The sequence below is a fragment of the Staurois parvus genome, unplaced genomic scaffold (genome assembly GCF_062004578.1).
Source record: "Staurois parvus isolate SC_StPar_1 unplaced genomic scaffold, SC_StPar_1.0 ptg000019l, whole genome shotgun sequence".
Lineage (NCBI taxonomy): Eukaryota > Metazoa > Chordata > Amphibia > Anura > Ranidae > Staurois > Staurois parvus.
Window position 1 is genome coordinate 16579894 of NW_028317815.1, and position 17237 is coordinate 16597130.

General features: G+C 43.8%; 1 protein-coding gene across 1 annotated transcript in view; it reads right to left on the minus strand.

Annotated features, from left to right (window-relative positions):
• LOC149472911 (pendrin-like) overlaps positions 1 to 7071 on the minus strand; it is an 87714-nt gene extending 80643 nt beyond the window's left edge. The window contains exon 1 of the mRNA XM_089685164.1: positions 6932 to 7071. Within this exon, the coding sequence (XP_089541290.1) occupies positions 6932 to 7068 (137 nt within the window). The 5' untranslated portion in view covers positions 7069 to 7071. The remainder of the gene's footprint in view (positions 1 to 6931) is intronic.
• Between the last annotated feature and the right edge of the window lie 10166 nt (positions 7072 to 17237).

Consider the following 17237-nt stretch of genomic DNA (forward strand, 5'->3'; position numbering starts at 1 on the left):
TCTGTAGGTGGAGGAACTGTAACGTCTTCGATCCAATCTGGGATATCCACAGGGTTTTCAGGAAGCCTATCTTTTCCCCTGTAGGGATGCTGTTGGATACAGTAATCTCTACTTGCTGTAAAATGAAATGGGACCCCCCCCCCCCCCCCCCAGCAATATAATACTTTTTATTTCCAGAGCAAGTCCAGGAGGGGTTCCACACCCTCTGCATCATGGGGACTGGAAAGCATTAAATCTTAGCCAAATCAAAGTCAGAAGGGACACTATCTCATGTTTTTCATGTTAGCCTCTTTTTATTGTAAGGAAACAATTTACAGATCATATCTCTGGGCTTGTTGATATCCTCACCCTTCAGTATGAGGATCTTTAGAACTCTTTATGTTTCCATAGACTGATTAGTTGAATTTTCCAAAATCTGATTAAAGATGCCTATCAAAGTAAGTAATAATTCCTTAGCTCCAGTGACCTCTAAGAGCCCTTGATCCAGATGTGATTTCTGTTTTAAATTCATTTAAGCTATGTTGATATGTAGGTTCCATTTCTGTGAACAAGGGCCTTTAAGTCAGCTTAGGTTGGCAGGTGTTTTAAGTATAGATGAATGTCCTAGGAAAGACTCCCTTGCAGGATGCTGTCCCCTGCCCCAAATTTTCCACAGACCGGTGAATGTGAAGGAATACTTTAATTTAGATTCATTATTAGTAAATGGAGTTAATGGTCTGGCTCTCTCAACAGGGTCAGCACATTCACAGTGTCTGCATGCTCAGCATTTGAAATATTTGTGCCCATCACCTTGGAGCTTATGAAAATGTAGATTTATGCTTCAATCCCTCTGTGTGAGGATTTGGCAGTGCTTTTAAGGTATCCAGGGTGTCCTCACTTATTTGGCATCATAATGCTGGCACTTCAGGGACTGTATCATATTTTGCTCAAGCAAATCAAGGACGTAGAGCGGGACTTATGACTTAAGAGTGAAAACCACATGGCCCACGTGCTTTATTCACATTTATTTTTCATAATTGCATAGTCTTAAAGAACTTGTTTGATGGGGACTTTACTAGGCACTTATTACCTGTTTGGGTTATGTTGGCATCATTAAACTGTTGATAATATTCAAGTTTGGGATCGTCTGTACTCAATCTGCAACCCGATAAACAATCAAATTGTAGTGTCCTTTGGATGTTTGAGATTTTTTTCATTGACATATGATACACCTATGTAAGATATAAATGAGGCTCCTTGCAGGTCTTTAAACACCCTTGCCCACGCCCAGTGGTGTATTTTGGTTTTGTGCTGCCCTAGGCAAGACTAAAATCGGGCACCCCCCCAGCATCTAAATTTGTCCCACCCCTTCCTGTTTAAGATTCCCCCCTTAATCTGTAAACCCCACCCCTTCCTATTTAGGCCCTATCTCTTCCTATTAGAGCTCCGCCCACTGACAACGATGGGGCGTTATTCCTCCCACTGACATCAATAATGGGGCACTATTTCTTCCACTGACACCAACAATCGGGCACTATTCCTCCCACTGACACCAATGATGGGGTACTATTACTTCCACACTGACACCAATGATGGGAAACTATACCTCCCACACTGGCACTAATTATGGGGCACTATTCCTCCCACTGACACCAATCAGAGTGAGAGAGAGAGGAAGGAGGGAGCGAGAGGAGGGAGAGAGAGAGGAGAGAGAGGGAGAAGGGGGAGATAGAGGGGAGAGAGAGGAGAGAGAAGAGAGGAGAGAGAAGATAGAGAAGAGAGAGGGAGAGAGGGGGGGAGAGGGGGAGGGAAGGGGGGGATGAGAGAGGATGGAGAGAGAGAGAGGAGGGTGGGAGAGAGAGAGAAAAGAGAGAGGGAAGAGAGAGGGGAGAAGAGAGAATAGAGGGGGAGAGAGGGGGGAGAGGGGAAGAGAGAGAGGGGGGAGAGAGAGGGGGGGAGAGAGAGAGAGGGGGAAGATAGAGAGGGGGGAGAGGGAGAGGGAGAGAGAGAGAGAGAGAGAGGGAGAGGGAGAGAGAGAGAGAGAGATGGGGGGATAGAGTGGGGGGAGAGGAGAGAGGGGGGAGAGAAGAGAGAGAGGGGGAGAAAAAGGGGGGAAAGAGAGGGGGGAGAGGAGGGGAAGAGAGAGGGAGAGAGGGGGGAAGAGAGAGGGAGGGAGAGGAGGGGAAGAGAGAGGGGGAGAGGGGGGGGAAGAGAGAGAGGGGGGAGAGGGAGAGAGAGAGGGATGGGAGAGAGAGGGGGGATAGAGAGAGGGAGAGAGAGGGAGGGGGAAAGAGAGAAGAGGGGGGAGATAGGGAAGGTGGGGAGGGAGGGGGAAGAGAGAGAGAGATGGGGGAGGGGGGAGAGAGGGAGGGGGTAAAAGGGAGAGAGATGGGGAAGAGGGGGGAGGAGAGAGAGAGGCGGGTGGAGAGGGGAGAGAGAGGTGAGAGAGAAGGAGAGAGGGGGAAGAGGGAGAGAAGGGGGGAGGGGGGAGAGGGAGAGAGAGAGAGAGGGAAGAGAGGGGGGGAGAGAGGGGGAAGAGGGAGGGGGGGGAGGGAGGGGGGAGAGGGAGGGGGAGAGAGAGGGAGGGGGGAGAGAGGGAGAGAGAAGGAGAGAGAGGGGAGGGGGGAGAGAGGGGGGAGGGAGGGAGAGGGAGGGAAAGAGAGAGAGGGAGAGGGGAAGAGAGAAGGGGGGAAGAGAGAGGGAGAGGGAGGGGGAAGAGAGAGAGAGAGGGGGGAGAGGGAGAGAGAGGGAGAGGGTAAGAGAGAGAGGGAGGGGGAAGAGAGAGAGAGGGGGGAAGAGAGAGAGGGAGGGGGAAAGAATGCACAAGGCTGGCTGGAAGTGTGGGTGGGGCAGAAACAGGAATAGAGGACAGGAGGAGGAGGGGCAGCTTTCTCTTTCCTCTCCCGTCTGTGTGAGGGAAGGGGGGGGAAACTGTCAGCACTGGGGACTGCATATGCTGACAGATCGCCTGCAGTGCTGGAGGGGGGGGGGCGGCCGTGGGGGAGCATACAGTAGCTGACCGCATGCAGGAGATGGATAGGGGAGGTGACTGGCGGCACATAGAGCAAAAGAGAAATGCAAGGTCCTCTATGTGCCGCCCAGCCCCCTCTCCAGCCAGCTCCATGGCTGACAGGTTCTCTGTCTCCTTACCCATCCTCGCCGCCGAGCACACACGAACCCGCCCGAGCACGCCCCCCTGGCCAAGTACAGCCCTTTGCAGCGAGAGCACTAGTCCCTTCTGCCTGGGGGTGGTGCCGCCCCCATGAAAAGTGCTGCCCAAGGCAGATGCCTTGTTTGCCTCGCGGCAGATATGCCCCTGCCCACGCCTCCCCCACCCCGTCCCATGTGGGATGCTTGGTTGGATTGTGTGCGCCTTATTAGCAAAGCGTTATAAGCAAAATTATTTATTACTTTCTCTCTCCTGAAGAAGCAGCTTTAATATGTGGGAAACATGTTAAGAAGTGATCTCCTCCCTCTGCAATTATCATCTGTAAAGTTGAATGATAATCTAATATTTGTTCAGTAATAAATAACCTGCATAAACCGATAAGGCAATATTCTAAAAAATTGGAGGTTACTTTTTTCATGAGATACACACTCACCGGCCACTTTATTAGGTACACCTTGCTAGTACTGGGTTGGACCCCCTTTTGCCTTCAGAACTGCCTTAATTTTTCATGGCATAGATTCAACTAGGTGTTGGAAACATTCCTCAGAGATTTTGGTCCATATTGACATGAGTTACTGTTGCCTTTCTATCATCTCAAACCAGTCTGCCCATTCTCCTCTAACCTCTGACAAGGCATTTTCATCCACATAACTGCAGCTCACTGGATATTTTCTCTGTAAACCCTAGAGATTGTTGTGCGTAAAAATCCCAGTAGATCAGCAGTTTTCGAAATACTCAGATCATCCTGTCTGGCATCAACACCAATGCTGCATTCAAAGATGCTTAAATCCCCTTTCTTCCCCATTCTGATGCTCCGTTTGAACTTCAACAAGTCGTCTTCACCACGTCTAGATGCCTAAATGTGTTGAGTTGCTGCCATGTGATTGGCTGATTAGCAATTTGTGTTACCAAGCAGTTGAACAGCTATACCTAATAAAGTGGCTGGTAAGTGTATATATGAAAAGAAAGACAAAATTATGTAACAGCTTGCAATTTTGTGAAGTATATTCTTTTAATGAATTTATATGAACAGAAATAAAAAAAACTGTAGATGGTTTAAATGTTATAATGTATTTCTTGCTGGTTTACATACATTTTGATTATCGGTACACTTAATTCCCCATGTGATTCATAGTATGTTTATGGTAGACAGTACATTTTATAGCTTAGATTAAACAAAATCTACTCTGTTACCTTGCTTTTGTAATCATGTTTTCATTTGACATTAACAGACCTATAGGAGCATCATTTTCCTGGAAGTGTTGAGAAACTGCTTAGTAATACTCCTCAGATACATTTCCCATCTGTAGTATCAACACTGCCATTACACTGGTTAAATTTAGAGTAATTAAAAATCTTCCATGCAGAGTAGATTCCAAAGTAGATGCAGCACAGTTATGGGCTTCTTTCTCAGTCACTCTGCCAACAATTTTATCCTAGTTCTGCTCTGCCATGTACAGGGGGGAAGGGGCTTTGTCCTGCAAAAGCTTTGCCACAGCTCATTCATATTCAAATTACAGCAGGGTCCACATAAGAATGAACCAACTGTTGATTTGGATATGAATGAAGCCATTGGGTTTCCCCATGGGACCCATTCATATGAAAAGCGAACTAAAGCTCATTCTCAGTTCTAATATATGATAAAAACAAAATTGTTATCCAAAACAATAACAAACTGTGATACAATAAATACCCTATACATTGACACTCAAAAATCCTTCTTTCACCCTTGAAAGTCCAAAATTTTAAATCATAAACCTTTTTAGTGACAGTGAAATAATTCCAAAATTCCAAAATTATTCTTCAATATAATAGTCCCAAATTCTAATCCATAATCGCCATGTGTCTCCAAAAATGCTGTATACCTCCAAAAAATGAAAATGAAACTGGATAGTGTATTATCCTCAGTATAACAGTGATTAAATCATATAAATACGTGTAGAAAATTGTGCAAGCACAAAACCACACAAAAAACATCATGAAAACACATGAGATAGTGAAGCACTCCGTATACACTTCTATATACACACTTCTCTGTGAACACTCCGTGGACACTTCTATGTGACTAAATTAAATACCTTTACCCTAAATAAGTGATATAAAGGCCTTCTAAGAGAATACTCCAGTGGGTCCACAATCATCAGCACTATCCCACAGGATTTATATCAGATGCCAAGTTATCCCTTCCTTCCAATCATGCCTTAATATTCCTCAGAGCCATCCATAGGTAGAGAAAGAGAAAATAGCCATATAGTGTAGTATATCAAATCAAACAAGATCCAGGCTTTATTCCATATGCTTACATTAGATAAAACATAAAATCGCATGTATTCCCAATCAGGGGTGGACTGACAACTCATGGGGCCCCCAGGCAATAGGGGATCATGGGGCCCCTGTGTCCTTGCCCAAACTCAAAAAAACCTATGAAAAAGGTACCAGGGGCATCTTATGGGGCCCCCTACTGACCCTGGGCCCGCGGGCAGTGCCCGAGTTTCCAAATGGTCAGTCCGCCCCAGTTCCCAATTCCCATCCACAAGCAGCTTCCTGTAACTCCAAATAGCAATATAACCTCACTTGAGATGGCTGCTCCGCCACTTCCAGTTACCGAGCAATGTTCATCGTCACATCCCTTGGCCTCAAGGGTGACATCAAGGCTAATGGTACCCCTAGGCATCGCCTAAACGGCATTCTTTATTTAGTGTGGATATGGGCAGGTGTGTGATTACACAGCTTCCCGCAGCTCACACTAATGTGAACCTAGCCTAAATGTGGTGGCTGTATTAGTTTTATTTTTTAGACTTTTGTCCTTTTATTCACATGGTGTTCCTGCCAGTAAAACACCTCCTGTCTAGGCATGTCTCAACACTGGATGGAGGAGCAATGGAGACACCTTTGGACAGCGGCATTGTCAAATTAGGGAGAGGGTGGCACAAGATGCGCAAGCAGATTTAGATGGACCTGTCTAAAAATGTACAGCTGAACTGAAGCTAACTCTTTTTAAGCAATTACAGCTGCAGTTTTTTTTCTTTTTGCTATAAAGGTTTTAGATAAATTAATCAAAGCTAATCAGAGGCGGACTGACCATTTGAAAACTCGGGCACTGCCCGAGGGCCTGGGGTCAGTAGGGGGCCCCATGAGATGCCCCTGGTACCTTTTTTCATAGGCTTTGTTGAGTTTGGGCAAGGACACAGGGGCCCCATGATCCCCTATTGCCTGGGGGCCCCATGAGTTGTCAGTCCACCCCTGAAGCTAATCATAGTAAGCACTCCTGTCAGTATTTAATAACTTGTTCCAACCCTATAACTGCCATTTTTGCTGGACAGCTTTGTCTGTTAAAGGGAAGTTGAAAAATAACAGACTTCCTGGCCGGCTTGCCAGGTGAAAATAAAGGGGAAAAGCTTTAAAAAAGTAATGGAACCACCACATCTAAGAACTGACATGCTGCAATATATTACATTTAGTTTTTGGGTTAAATGCCATGTTCCGGATGATTGATCCTGGTGATAAAGATTACAGAGCAGGATGAATGTGTGTCTTTTATACACAGGTTCTGGGGATACATTCCATATACTTTTATTATGTTTACAAGAGTTTGTCTTCACATTGACATGGATGGTGGTATAAAAGGAAAGCTCAATGAGCACACACTGAGCTCAATGCCAGGATAAATGTCCAAATCACCTCTCTGGATTTGTGGATAAACTGTCTCACAATTAGAAATTATGAATAAACATAATGGATCTGTTTTATAAATGCATATACTATGTGAAAGCTACTACCCACCTGCAGCTGTTTATCAGTCTTTTTGGAATACTTTTCCGAACAATTTCTTTCTTTTCATTTTCTTGCTGGAAGTTGAGTTCGGAGTAAATTGATCGAGATACAAGATACTCATCATATGCAAGAATAGGCACATCCATCCTTTCTGATGTTTTCTGAGAGGGAACAAAACAAAGAAATATTTATTGGGAAGATAAGTGATTCAACACAGCAATGTGCCTTAAAGATGTCATCTCCTTGATTAACAGTCAGGGTTTGCTTTCAATTAAAAGACTACTAGCCCAGAAGCTGCTATCAGCTGGAAGTGGTAGACAACCATAGTAATGAAGGGCATGTGACAACACAGATCAAAGATGATGTTTTCAGGCTCTCTACTGTAACAAGGGTAAGCATGTACCCATAATATTTATTGTACTAAAATATTGACAGACGTTTTTATACTTTCTTTTTATAGTTTGAGTTCAAAAGTAGAACTGAGGGCTGGTTCACAGCAGATGCTATCCAGTGCGATTTTAAACTGCATCCAGAATGCAGGCACAGTGTTTGCCATGTATTCCAATGGCCCTAGATCACACCAGTGTGGTCAGTTCAGTGTTTTCAACTAAAGTATAACCTGCTGCATTTTTTTCATCTGGAACACATCAAAACATGTGTAAAAGCATGTAAACGCACCAGAGCACATATTGTCTTAAATTAAAATAAAATGCATCAAAAATGCATGTAAACACATATGCAAAAAACGCATCTGGAATGCAAAAATTGTGGTATGGACAAGCCCTGAAAGCGATAACCATTGCCAGGACAAATACAGTGATTCTTCCTAATGGGGACACAGACAGCAATAAAAGCTTAACAGGTGTTCTAATTCCCCTCCACTAAAAAATCTATTGGCTGTAATACCTGGTAATGCACTAGGTCTTTGCTCCCTTTTGTTCTTTTTGTATATCTGTTTTCAAGATCTCAAAAGGGCAGCACTAGCACAGCTTACCAGGATGTAGCCAGAAGTGATATTTGAATGGTCTATACCAGTGGTCTCCAAACTGCAGCCCGGGGGCCAGGTGCGTCCCTTTGCTTGCTTTTATCTGGCCCTTGGGACTCAATTTTTATCCACTGAAACCAACAATGGTGCATAATTGCCCCCCACTGACATCAATGAAGGGGCAGAATTCATCCCAATGACACCAAAGAGGGGGCACAATTGATCCCAATGACACCAACAATGGGGCTCAGTAACACAAAGAATGGGGTGCTATTCCTTCCACTGACACCAAAAATGGAGCATTGTTTATTCCCACTGACACTGGGACCTTTTCTACTCCCAGTGCTGACAGTCCAGCCCCTCTTAAGTCTGAAGGACAGTAAACTGGCCCGTTGTTTAGAAAGTTTGGAGACCCCTGATCTATACTACAGCTCTGTTGGTCCTTACAAATCCCTTAGCGCTTGAAGAATATACTCGTGTTGGTGAAACCTTTTTTTTAGTTTTGGATAGAGTGGAGAGGAATTAGAGCACCTGTCAGGTTTTTATTGCTGTCTCAGTCCCTGTTAGGAAGATTCACCTTCTCTATTTGTCCTGGCAACAGTTATCACCAAAAGTGAAAGAAAATACCACATTTGTATTGGTCCCCAGAACAGGAATAGTAGGGAAATCTTCTAATGGGAATACTATTTCTGGTGACCCTGGTGACAACTAGGGTTTTCCTTCCAGGCTGGATCTAGCCTGTCTAATGTGGGGGTGCAGTAAAAAAATGTCAGTGGGGCAGAGGATGGGAGGTCAGTAGGGTAGTGTACAGGGGGTCAGCAGGGCAAAGGATAGGGTCAGTAGTTTGTAGGGGAGAGTTCAGGGGTCAGTAGTAAGCGAGACAGAGTTCAGGAGTCAGTAGTAAGTGAGGCAGAGTTCAGGGGTCAGGTGTAAGAGATGCAGAGTTCAGGGGTCAGTAGTTGATTACACAGAGCACTGTTTTTTCCTAAAGGTGGGAGGAGCTTGTTGTAAATGTAAAGCATAACTTATAGAATGCAAGGAGTAACATGCAAAACAGCATATGTCATACACCATCAGATTGAGCCCACCTGTTTACAACAGATTCCAAACCTCCCCCACATCAAGAATCGCCATTAGAATTCCTCCTCCCCCAAGGTTCCAAGAGTCACCCCCCCAACCTCATGGTCCCCAGAGTAATCCCCCTTACATCAGGATCACTACCTAACATCAGGGTACCAAGAGTCACCCACCTAACTTCAGGGTCCATGGGGTTCCTCAGCCTTACCTCAGGGTCCCCATAGCCTCCCTTCCTCCTTCACTTACATCAGGATCTCCAGAGTAACCCCCCTTACATATCAGGGTCTCCAGAGAAATCCCCAACACAACAGGGTCCCCAGAGTCACTCCCCCCCTAGCATCAGGGTCCCCGGGGTTCCTCAGCCTTACCTCAGGGTCCTCAGAGCCCCCCTAATATTAGGGTCCCTAGAGTCCCCCCCCTAACATCAAGGTCCCTAGAGTCACTCCCGCCCCCCCTTGTGTCAGGATCACCAGAGAAATCCCTCACATCAGGGTCCTCAGAGTTATCCCCTCAGAGTGATCCCCTTACATCAGAGTCCCCAGAGTCACCCACCCCTAACATCAGGGTCCCTGGGGTTCATCAGCCTTACCCCAGAGCTGCCCTAACATTAGGGTCCCTAGAGTCACCCCACTTACATCAGAGTCCCTAGAGTCACTCCCTTAAAGGAGAGCCCCCAGAGTTTCCCTAGTTACATCACATCCCCAGAGTCCCCCCTTTACATCAAGGTCCCCCTCCTTCTTACATCAGGGACCTAAGAGCCCCTCTTGAATTATAGACAGCAAGAATAAAAGATAAAATGAAGGGAGTGCGGCTAAAGCTGACCATAGACAGATCAAAATATGGCAGGTTCAGCCAGAAATAGCTGAATTTCGATCCATGTATGGGCAGACTGGTTGTACTGAAGTCAATCTATTGATCGACTTCAGTACAGCCACCCTGTCTGGTTTTTTTTTTGTACGATTACTGCCAGGAGCTATAGCCGCCAGCAGTGATTAATGTATTCTGACGGCTGGGAAAACTCCCACTGTCAGAAAACAATACCTCCACAGGAGGGATTCTTCCATCAACACAAACTGTGTTGTTGAGGGAATCAAGCGATTTTCTTTCCTTCAACCTGGGGTTGAAGGAAAGAAAATTGCATAATGTATGGTTTGCCTATGAGTAGCCAAACAATCAATTCCACAGAATTAAAGAGTTAAAGCAAAGTAAAGTTTCTCACCTGATAACAGAACCTTCAGTGTACACAGCCTGATTTACTGCCCAGCTGATTGTGTACCTCCACCTCCACTCTATACTGGACTGACTGTCAATGTGCAGCTATCGTTCAGTATAGAGTGGAGGTGGAAATACACGTTCAGCCTGGCAGTAAACCAGGCTGTGTGCAGAGAAAATTCTGTGATCAGGGGAGAAGATTTCCTTTAATTCCATGCTGAATTCTGTGTCTTCTTTTACAAGGAGGATGAGAGCTGCTGGAGCTCTCAATGGAACCCTGCCTGTATGCAGTGCACCTTCCTTGTCATGTTCCTGGAAGAAGTAGTTAGCGACTGTCCTGGGGTGGAGGCAGGAGAAGGGACTGTTTGCTTTGGTGGGGCACAGCTGAAATCTGGAGGGGCACAGCCCACCCCAACACCCCCCTAGATCCAGCCATGGTTTCCTCTCACTTCCTGTAGTAGTTAGGGGTCACAAACCTCCATTACCTTATCCAAAGAGGGGAAAAAAGTTTTGCCTTCAATTCATTTCAGAGTGTATATTGGGGAAGGGTTAGAATTTCTGCCTGGTGTTTACTGCTGCCTGTAAATCTATTAGAAAGATTCTTACATTTTAGTAGTGCGAGGAAGGGTTAGAATCTCTGATAAGTTTTGTTTTTGCTGCCTATGTCCTCATCGGGGAGATTCCTCTGACTTTTTGCACGATCACTGGAACAAAAAGTGAAGGAACATGTCCTAAGGTGGATGCTGGCAGCAAATATAACAAAATGTTTAACTTTCCAACACTTTACAAAACACTAGAAAAGAAAATTGGTTGGGGTTCCACTTTGGCATTGTTGGTGATTGTATATGCTCATCTTCAACTGTATGGCACACAGAAGACCAAAGCAGTGCCGTGGCACACGGATACATTGTACTGATTTCAGATATTATATTCTACTTGAAGAAGCATTAGGTTAGTAGCCTTAACAAATTGCAGGTAAAAGCACAGAAAATCATAGTATTTCAAAAGCTAACTTGCTTCAATAGGGTAAATGCCTCAGCACAGCCCTCTCTTTTCTAGCACGCTATAGCCCTATCATCTTCTAGGAGTTTCTAATTCAGCCTTCTCAACCTTTTCAATATGAAGGCACCCTAGAAATACACTTCTGATCTCAGGTCTGGTAATTGTGTAGGGATCTGCCCTTTGTTAGCCACTAATATCACAGTGTTATGTATAATAATGTATTAACATTTCCTAACTCATTGAGGGGCTTTGAAAACCCCAAAAGGAGGAAGTAAAGAGAGAGAGAACATCACAGCCACATGTCCTGTCCATTGCAGTTGCTGCTGTTGTAATTTTACCCAGACATGAAGTGGAGACAATTAAGCAAGTATTCCTATGTTCTAAAAGTTTTAACCGCAGCTGCCCATAATTTCTTGAGTGAGCATCTGGATCCTCTGAATCTCTGTCCTATTGTTCTTATCCCACATGCACATTGCCAGATAGCTAGGTCTGTGCTACAGTATTTATATAGTGGTCACCTTCCAATTAGTAGGTAAACCTGTTTAATGAACTAAAGTTTATATGCAACTCCTCCTATTTAGTAATTCACAGCTCTTGTTATTATACATTGTAGTTAACCTTATCCCTTCTGGTCTAGGATTATATAGCTAGTTTTAGCTTTAAGTTTTAGTTTAATAGCCAGCATAGGCTAGAGACAGGTTAGACATCCGATCGACACTGCTGGAAGGCAGAGGTCCGGTTGCATGTCAGATAACAAACTACTAGGGAGGGAATAAAGCACAGAGTAGATAGACTAACCATGAGTTCTGGTACCACTGCTGGAGAGAAGCTCTGTTCCAGGCTGGTTGAACAACAGTTGGAGGATCATCCTTTACCTGCTGATCTTGTCTTCAGGTCTCCGACATAAAGACAGGTGCTACATCATCATCAGGGGCCCTTGCAACTGGACTTTGCTTCACATTCATCTTGGGGTATGTCTATTACCCACTTCCCCACCAGCCTATATTAGAAGTAGTGCTACAGGATGGCAGGGCTGTGCGAAATCACATATATATATATACAGTTGTGTTCAAAATAATAGCAGTCAGACATCACTAACCTGATCAATCACTGTTTTTGGTAGAAATGATATTTCTACATGGCAAATAATTTACTAGCAGGTGTAGTAGAGTAATAGAAATCCAACAGACCCAACAGTCATGACATGCATGCTGCTGATTCTGTGTAATCGAATCACTAATTGAAAAGGGCATGTTCAAAATAATAGCAGTGTGGAGTTCTATTAGTGAGGTCATTCATTCTTTGAAAAACAGGTGGCAATTATTGCCCTTATTTAAGGAAGGAAGGCAGCAAATGTTGTACATGCTGGTTACAGTGCATTTCTCTCTGAAATTCTGAGGAAAATGGGTCGTTCCAGACATTGTTCAGAAGAACAGTGTACCTTGATTAAAAAATTGATTGGGAAAACATATAAAGAAGTGCAGAAAATGATAGGCTGCTCAGCTAAAATGATCGCAAATGCTTTAAAGTGGCAACCAAAACCTGAAAGACGTGGAAGAAAGCGAAAAACTACCATTCAAATGGATAGAAGAATAGCCAAAATGGCAAGGACTCAGCCAACAATCAGCTCCAGGAAGATCAAAGAAGGTCTAAAGTTACCTGTGAGTACTGTTACAATTAGAAGATGCCTATGTGAAGCCAAGCTATCTGCAAGAAGCCCCCGCAAAAGTCCCACTGTTGAAAAAAAGACGTGCTGAAGAGGTTACAATTTGCCAAAGAGCACATTGACTGGCCTAAAGAGAAATGGCGCAACATTTTGTGGACTGATGAAAGTAAGATTGTTCTTTTTGGGTCTAGTGGCCGGAGACAGTTTGTCAGACGACCCCCAAACACTGAATTCAAGCAACAGTACACAGTGAAGACAGTGAAGCATGGTTGTGCAAGCATCATGATATGGGGATGTTTCTCATACTACGGTGTTGGGCCTATTTATCGCATACCAGGGATCATGGATCAGTTTGAATACATCAGAACACTTGAAGAGGTCATGCTGCCTTATGCTGAAGAGGAAATGCCTTTTGAAATGGGTGTTCCAACAAGACAACGACCCCAAACACACCAGTAAACGTGCAACATCTTGGTTCCAGACCAACAAGATTGACGTTATGGAGTGGCCAGCCCAATCCCCGGATCTTAATCCAATAGAAAACTTGTGGGGTGACATCAAAAATGGAGTTTCTGAGGCAAAACCAAGAAATAGAGAAGAACTGTGGAATGTAGTCCAATCATCCTGGGCTGGAATACCTGTTCACAGGTGCCAGAAGTTGGTTGACTCCATGCAACACAGATGTACAGCAGTTCTCAGAAACAGTGCTTATACAACTAAATATTAATTAAGTGATTCAAAGGAAAGCAAAACCTTCAAACATTTTTCAGTTTATATAGTGAATGTTTGAGTTTGTAAAGAAGAATACAAACACTGCTAATTTTTTGAACAGTCTAATATTCACTTTTCTTCAATTTTTTTTTAGAGGAACAACACAAATTTGATATATTTTCTTCATATTTTGATTTGGAATAGAATGTGTAGTGTTCCCAATGCATTTGTGTGTATGGAAATAAAAGCTATTAGAAGGATTTTGAGCTTTATTCACTTTTTTCAACACACTGCTATTATTTTGAACACAACTGTATATATATATATATATATATATATATATATATATATATGTGTGATTTGCATTTCCGGGTAGAGTGCGTGAACGCCGCCCTACCCACGCTGCCATTGGCGGCTAGACATGTCAATCACTGGGTCCCAGCCAGAGATCACCGGCCAGCACCCCGTGATCGCTGTGCAAAACTGACAGAGGAGACATCTGTGTGTAAACAACACAGGTCTCTCCCCAGTCAGCATGGACATGAGCAGCAGAGAAATACAAAACAGCATGCCTCCCTAGTAAAACGGCACACAGCACACATAGTAAAACATACACAGCACACAGTTAACCCTTTGATCCCCCAAAAGTTAACCCCTTCCTGCTCAGTGTCATTAGTACAGTGTCAGTGCTTTTTATTAGCACTGACCACTGTATTAGTGTCACTGGGGATGTCAGTGGTAGTTAGTCAGTTCCCACTCAGTGACAGAATGCCTGCCACAATCCCGCTATAAATCATTGATCGCCGCCATTACTAGTATTAAAAAAAAAAATTCCAGTATATATACCGCCATTTGTAGACGCTATAACTTTCATGTTTTTAATTAATTTACACCTATTGGGATTCTTTTTAGCAAAGACATGTTTAATAGCAAAAAGTCAAAAATATCAGTTTTTTTTCAAAATTGTAGATTTTTTTTGTTTATAGCGCAAAAAAAAAAAAACACAAAACCCAGAGGTGATCAAATACCACTGAAAAAAATTTTGTGGGAAAAAAAGGACATAAATTTAATTTATGTACAGCATTGTATGACTGCGCAATTGTCAGTTAAAGTAACGCAGTGCCGTATTGCAAAGAGTGGTCTGGTCAGGAAGGGGAGTAAATCCTCTGGCGGGCAAGTGGTAATAACTATTGTAGTCATTGGGAAGTCTCCTCTCCTTACAGATAAAAGGATCATTGGCGCCAGTAGTTACTTATCCAAGAGGCAGAAATTGCTCATTGCTCAAAGAAACCATAGCAACCTCTGATTAAGAATGGCTGGTCTAATTACCCTCTGTTCTTTATACAGTTTCAAGGGTGGGTGAAGGGATGAATTTTGCATGCAATTCCATGCATTCAAATTCATGTGTAGTGTATTATAGATGTGGTACCATTCACAATGAAAATTAACTCATTTCAAACTGCACTCAGGATGCAGCAAGCACGATTTTTTTTAAATGCTATATATTTATATGCTATATATTTATATGCTGAGTATTTATATAGCACCAAAGGGTTTGCTCAGCGCTGTACATTAGAATGGGGAACAAGACATGAGACAATACAGTAGCAAAACAATACACGATACACAAGGGTTAGAGGGCTATACATTAAAGTGCATAGATGAGTGCAGTATTATATGCATTTTGGTGCAGTTTAATATTTGATACAGTTACACTTACACTACATTTCTCTGTCCTCATCTCCAGCCTCCTTCTCAATCTTATTTTCCCCAGTCTAGTGCAATGTTGTCCATGAGGCTGCACACCAGCTTGTTAAAATCTTCTTGGCCAGACCTGTGCATGCATTCTGCACTCTCAAGATCTCTATGGTGAGTTCTGGGGAAATGGGGACAGGTAGACTACAGTATAACTGCTCCAAAGGTAAAGCCAAAATGCTTTAATTTTGTAGAGGATGGAAAGAGTTACAATTCTGTCAGGTTTTTTTTCTGTCTGTGATTTCATTTAGATTTTCTCTCACTTCCTATCCCTGAGACACCCATGCAAGAAATTTAGAGAAAGGGAGTCATTGGGATAGAAAAGCACAGATATCAAGAAAACCTTTCAGAACTTCTCACCCTTTCTTAAAGCCCCACTCTGCGCAAAAACTAACTTTTAACCAAACCTACTTATTATCCCCCCAACCCATTCTCCTAGTTTCCCCACCCCCTTATTTATACTGTGACAGTGGGAGCCTCTGTCACTGTGGAAATGATCAGGAGAAGGACTCAAGGTTTGCATGTGTGCCAAGTGCAGGACTACAGAGCATTCATTTTGCATGGAGAAAGCTGTTTTTGCACCTTTCTCTGGATTTTGGTATTGGGGCTCTGTAGTTTGGAGATTCCAAAGAGTCCTAGGCGGGGCGTAATCTCCAACCCAGTTGAGAACAATCAGCAGGGCTTGTGCCCAGGTGCACACAGCCCTTATAATGATGGGTTGGTGAGAACAGCTAGTGAAGGTGGTATTGGAGTTGAAATTGCTGCAGCCAGAAGGGAGGTATGCTCCAGTCTAGATACCAAGGCAATCCAGTTGAGACAGCACTCCATGTAGCAGAGGTTCCAGGTCAGTGGACTGAGAGAGTTGGGCCAGCTGAGAGAGTCTCGGAGACTATAGCTGAGACAACCCTGGGAATGTCCTGGGAAACAGAGGAAACTGTGAGTCTTGGAGGAGTGAGAGCCTGGAGTGTCAGGAGAACCCCTACCTAGAAGTCAGGAGTGGGCCTGTGTAGCAAGGTACTGCAACCGAGGCTGAGTGAGCCTTAAGAGCCAGAAGGCTCTGTATTTTTCAGTTGTCTTTGCTGAAGCTGAAACCCCCTGCATGGGAAGTCATGCATTGTAAAGACTTTGTTCTTTCTTAATAAGTGGACTACCAGGCCCTTAAATTTAGTTCTGGTCTGGCATGGACACACTGAAAAACACATGTATCACTAAACATCCCCAGTTCACAATGCCCACCTAAGTTCCTGGATCAGGCTTCTTACTGTGGTGCAGGGGACCACTGGTCCAGTGCTGCAATGGCACCCCAAGACCACTGGTCCTCTGCCATCCCTCTGTCATGATGTAGCCTCTTCTCTCTCATGAGAGGACCCTGCCAGCAGCTATCCAACAAGGAGTGGCCACATAATCTGGAGGGAGCAATGGGAGAGGTTCATTTGTACCATGGAGAGGGGCTTTAAGATTATTATTATACAGGATTTATATAGCGCCAACAGTTTGCGCAGCGCTTACACTTGATTTCCCCATCCACGCAAAAGGCATTTACCCTTGCGTCCAGTTCCTTTGATTTTCAGATGGAAGAGTGTCAAGCAGAAGGACACCATCAGGGTCACCCACAGCTCAGATTTCATCAGGAACATGCTGTATAATCAGCTTTAGTCTACTATTTATTTAATACAGGTGTATATATATATATATATATATATATATATATATACATACACAGTAGTATATAGTGCCAATACTTTATGCAGTGCTTTACATATATTATGCAATCACATCGATATAGAAAATGTTATCTTGTCCCCACTGGAGAGATCTCTTATCCTGACAGGAAAAAGAGGGGATAATCTCCCCAATAGAGAAACAGTCAGCAATACAAACATGACAGAGGCGCTTATCTTTCCCAG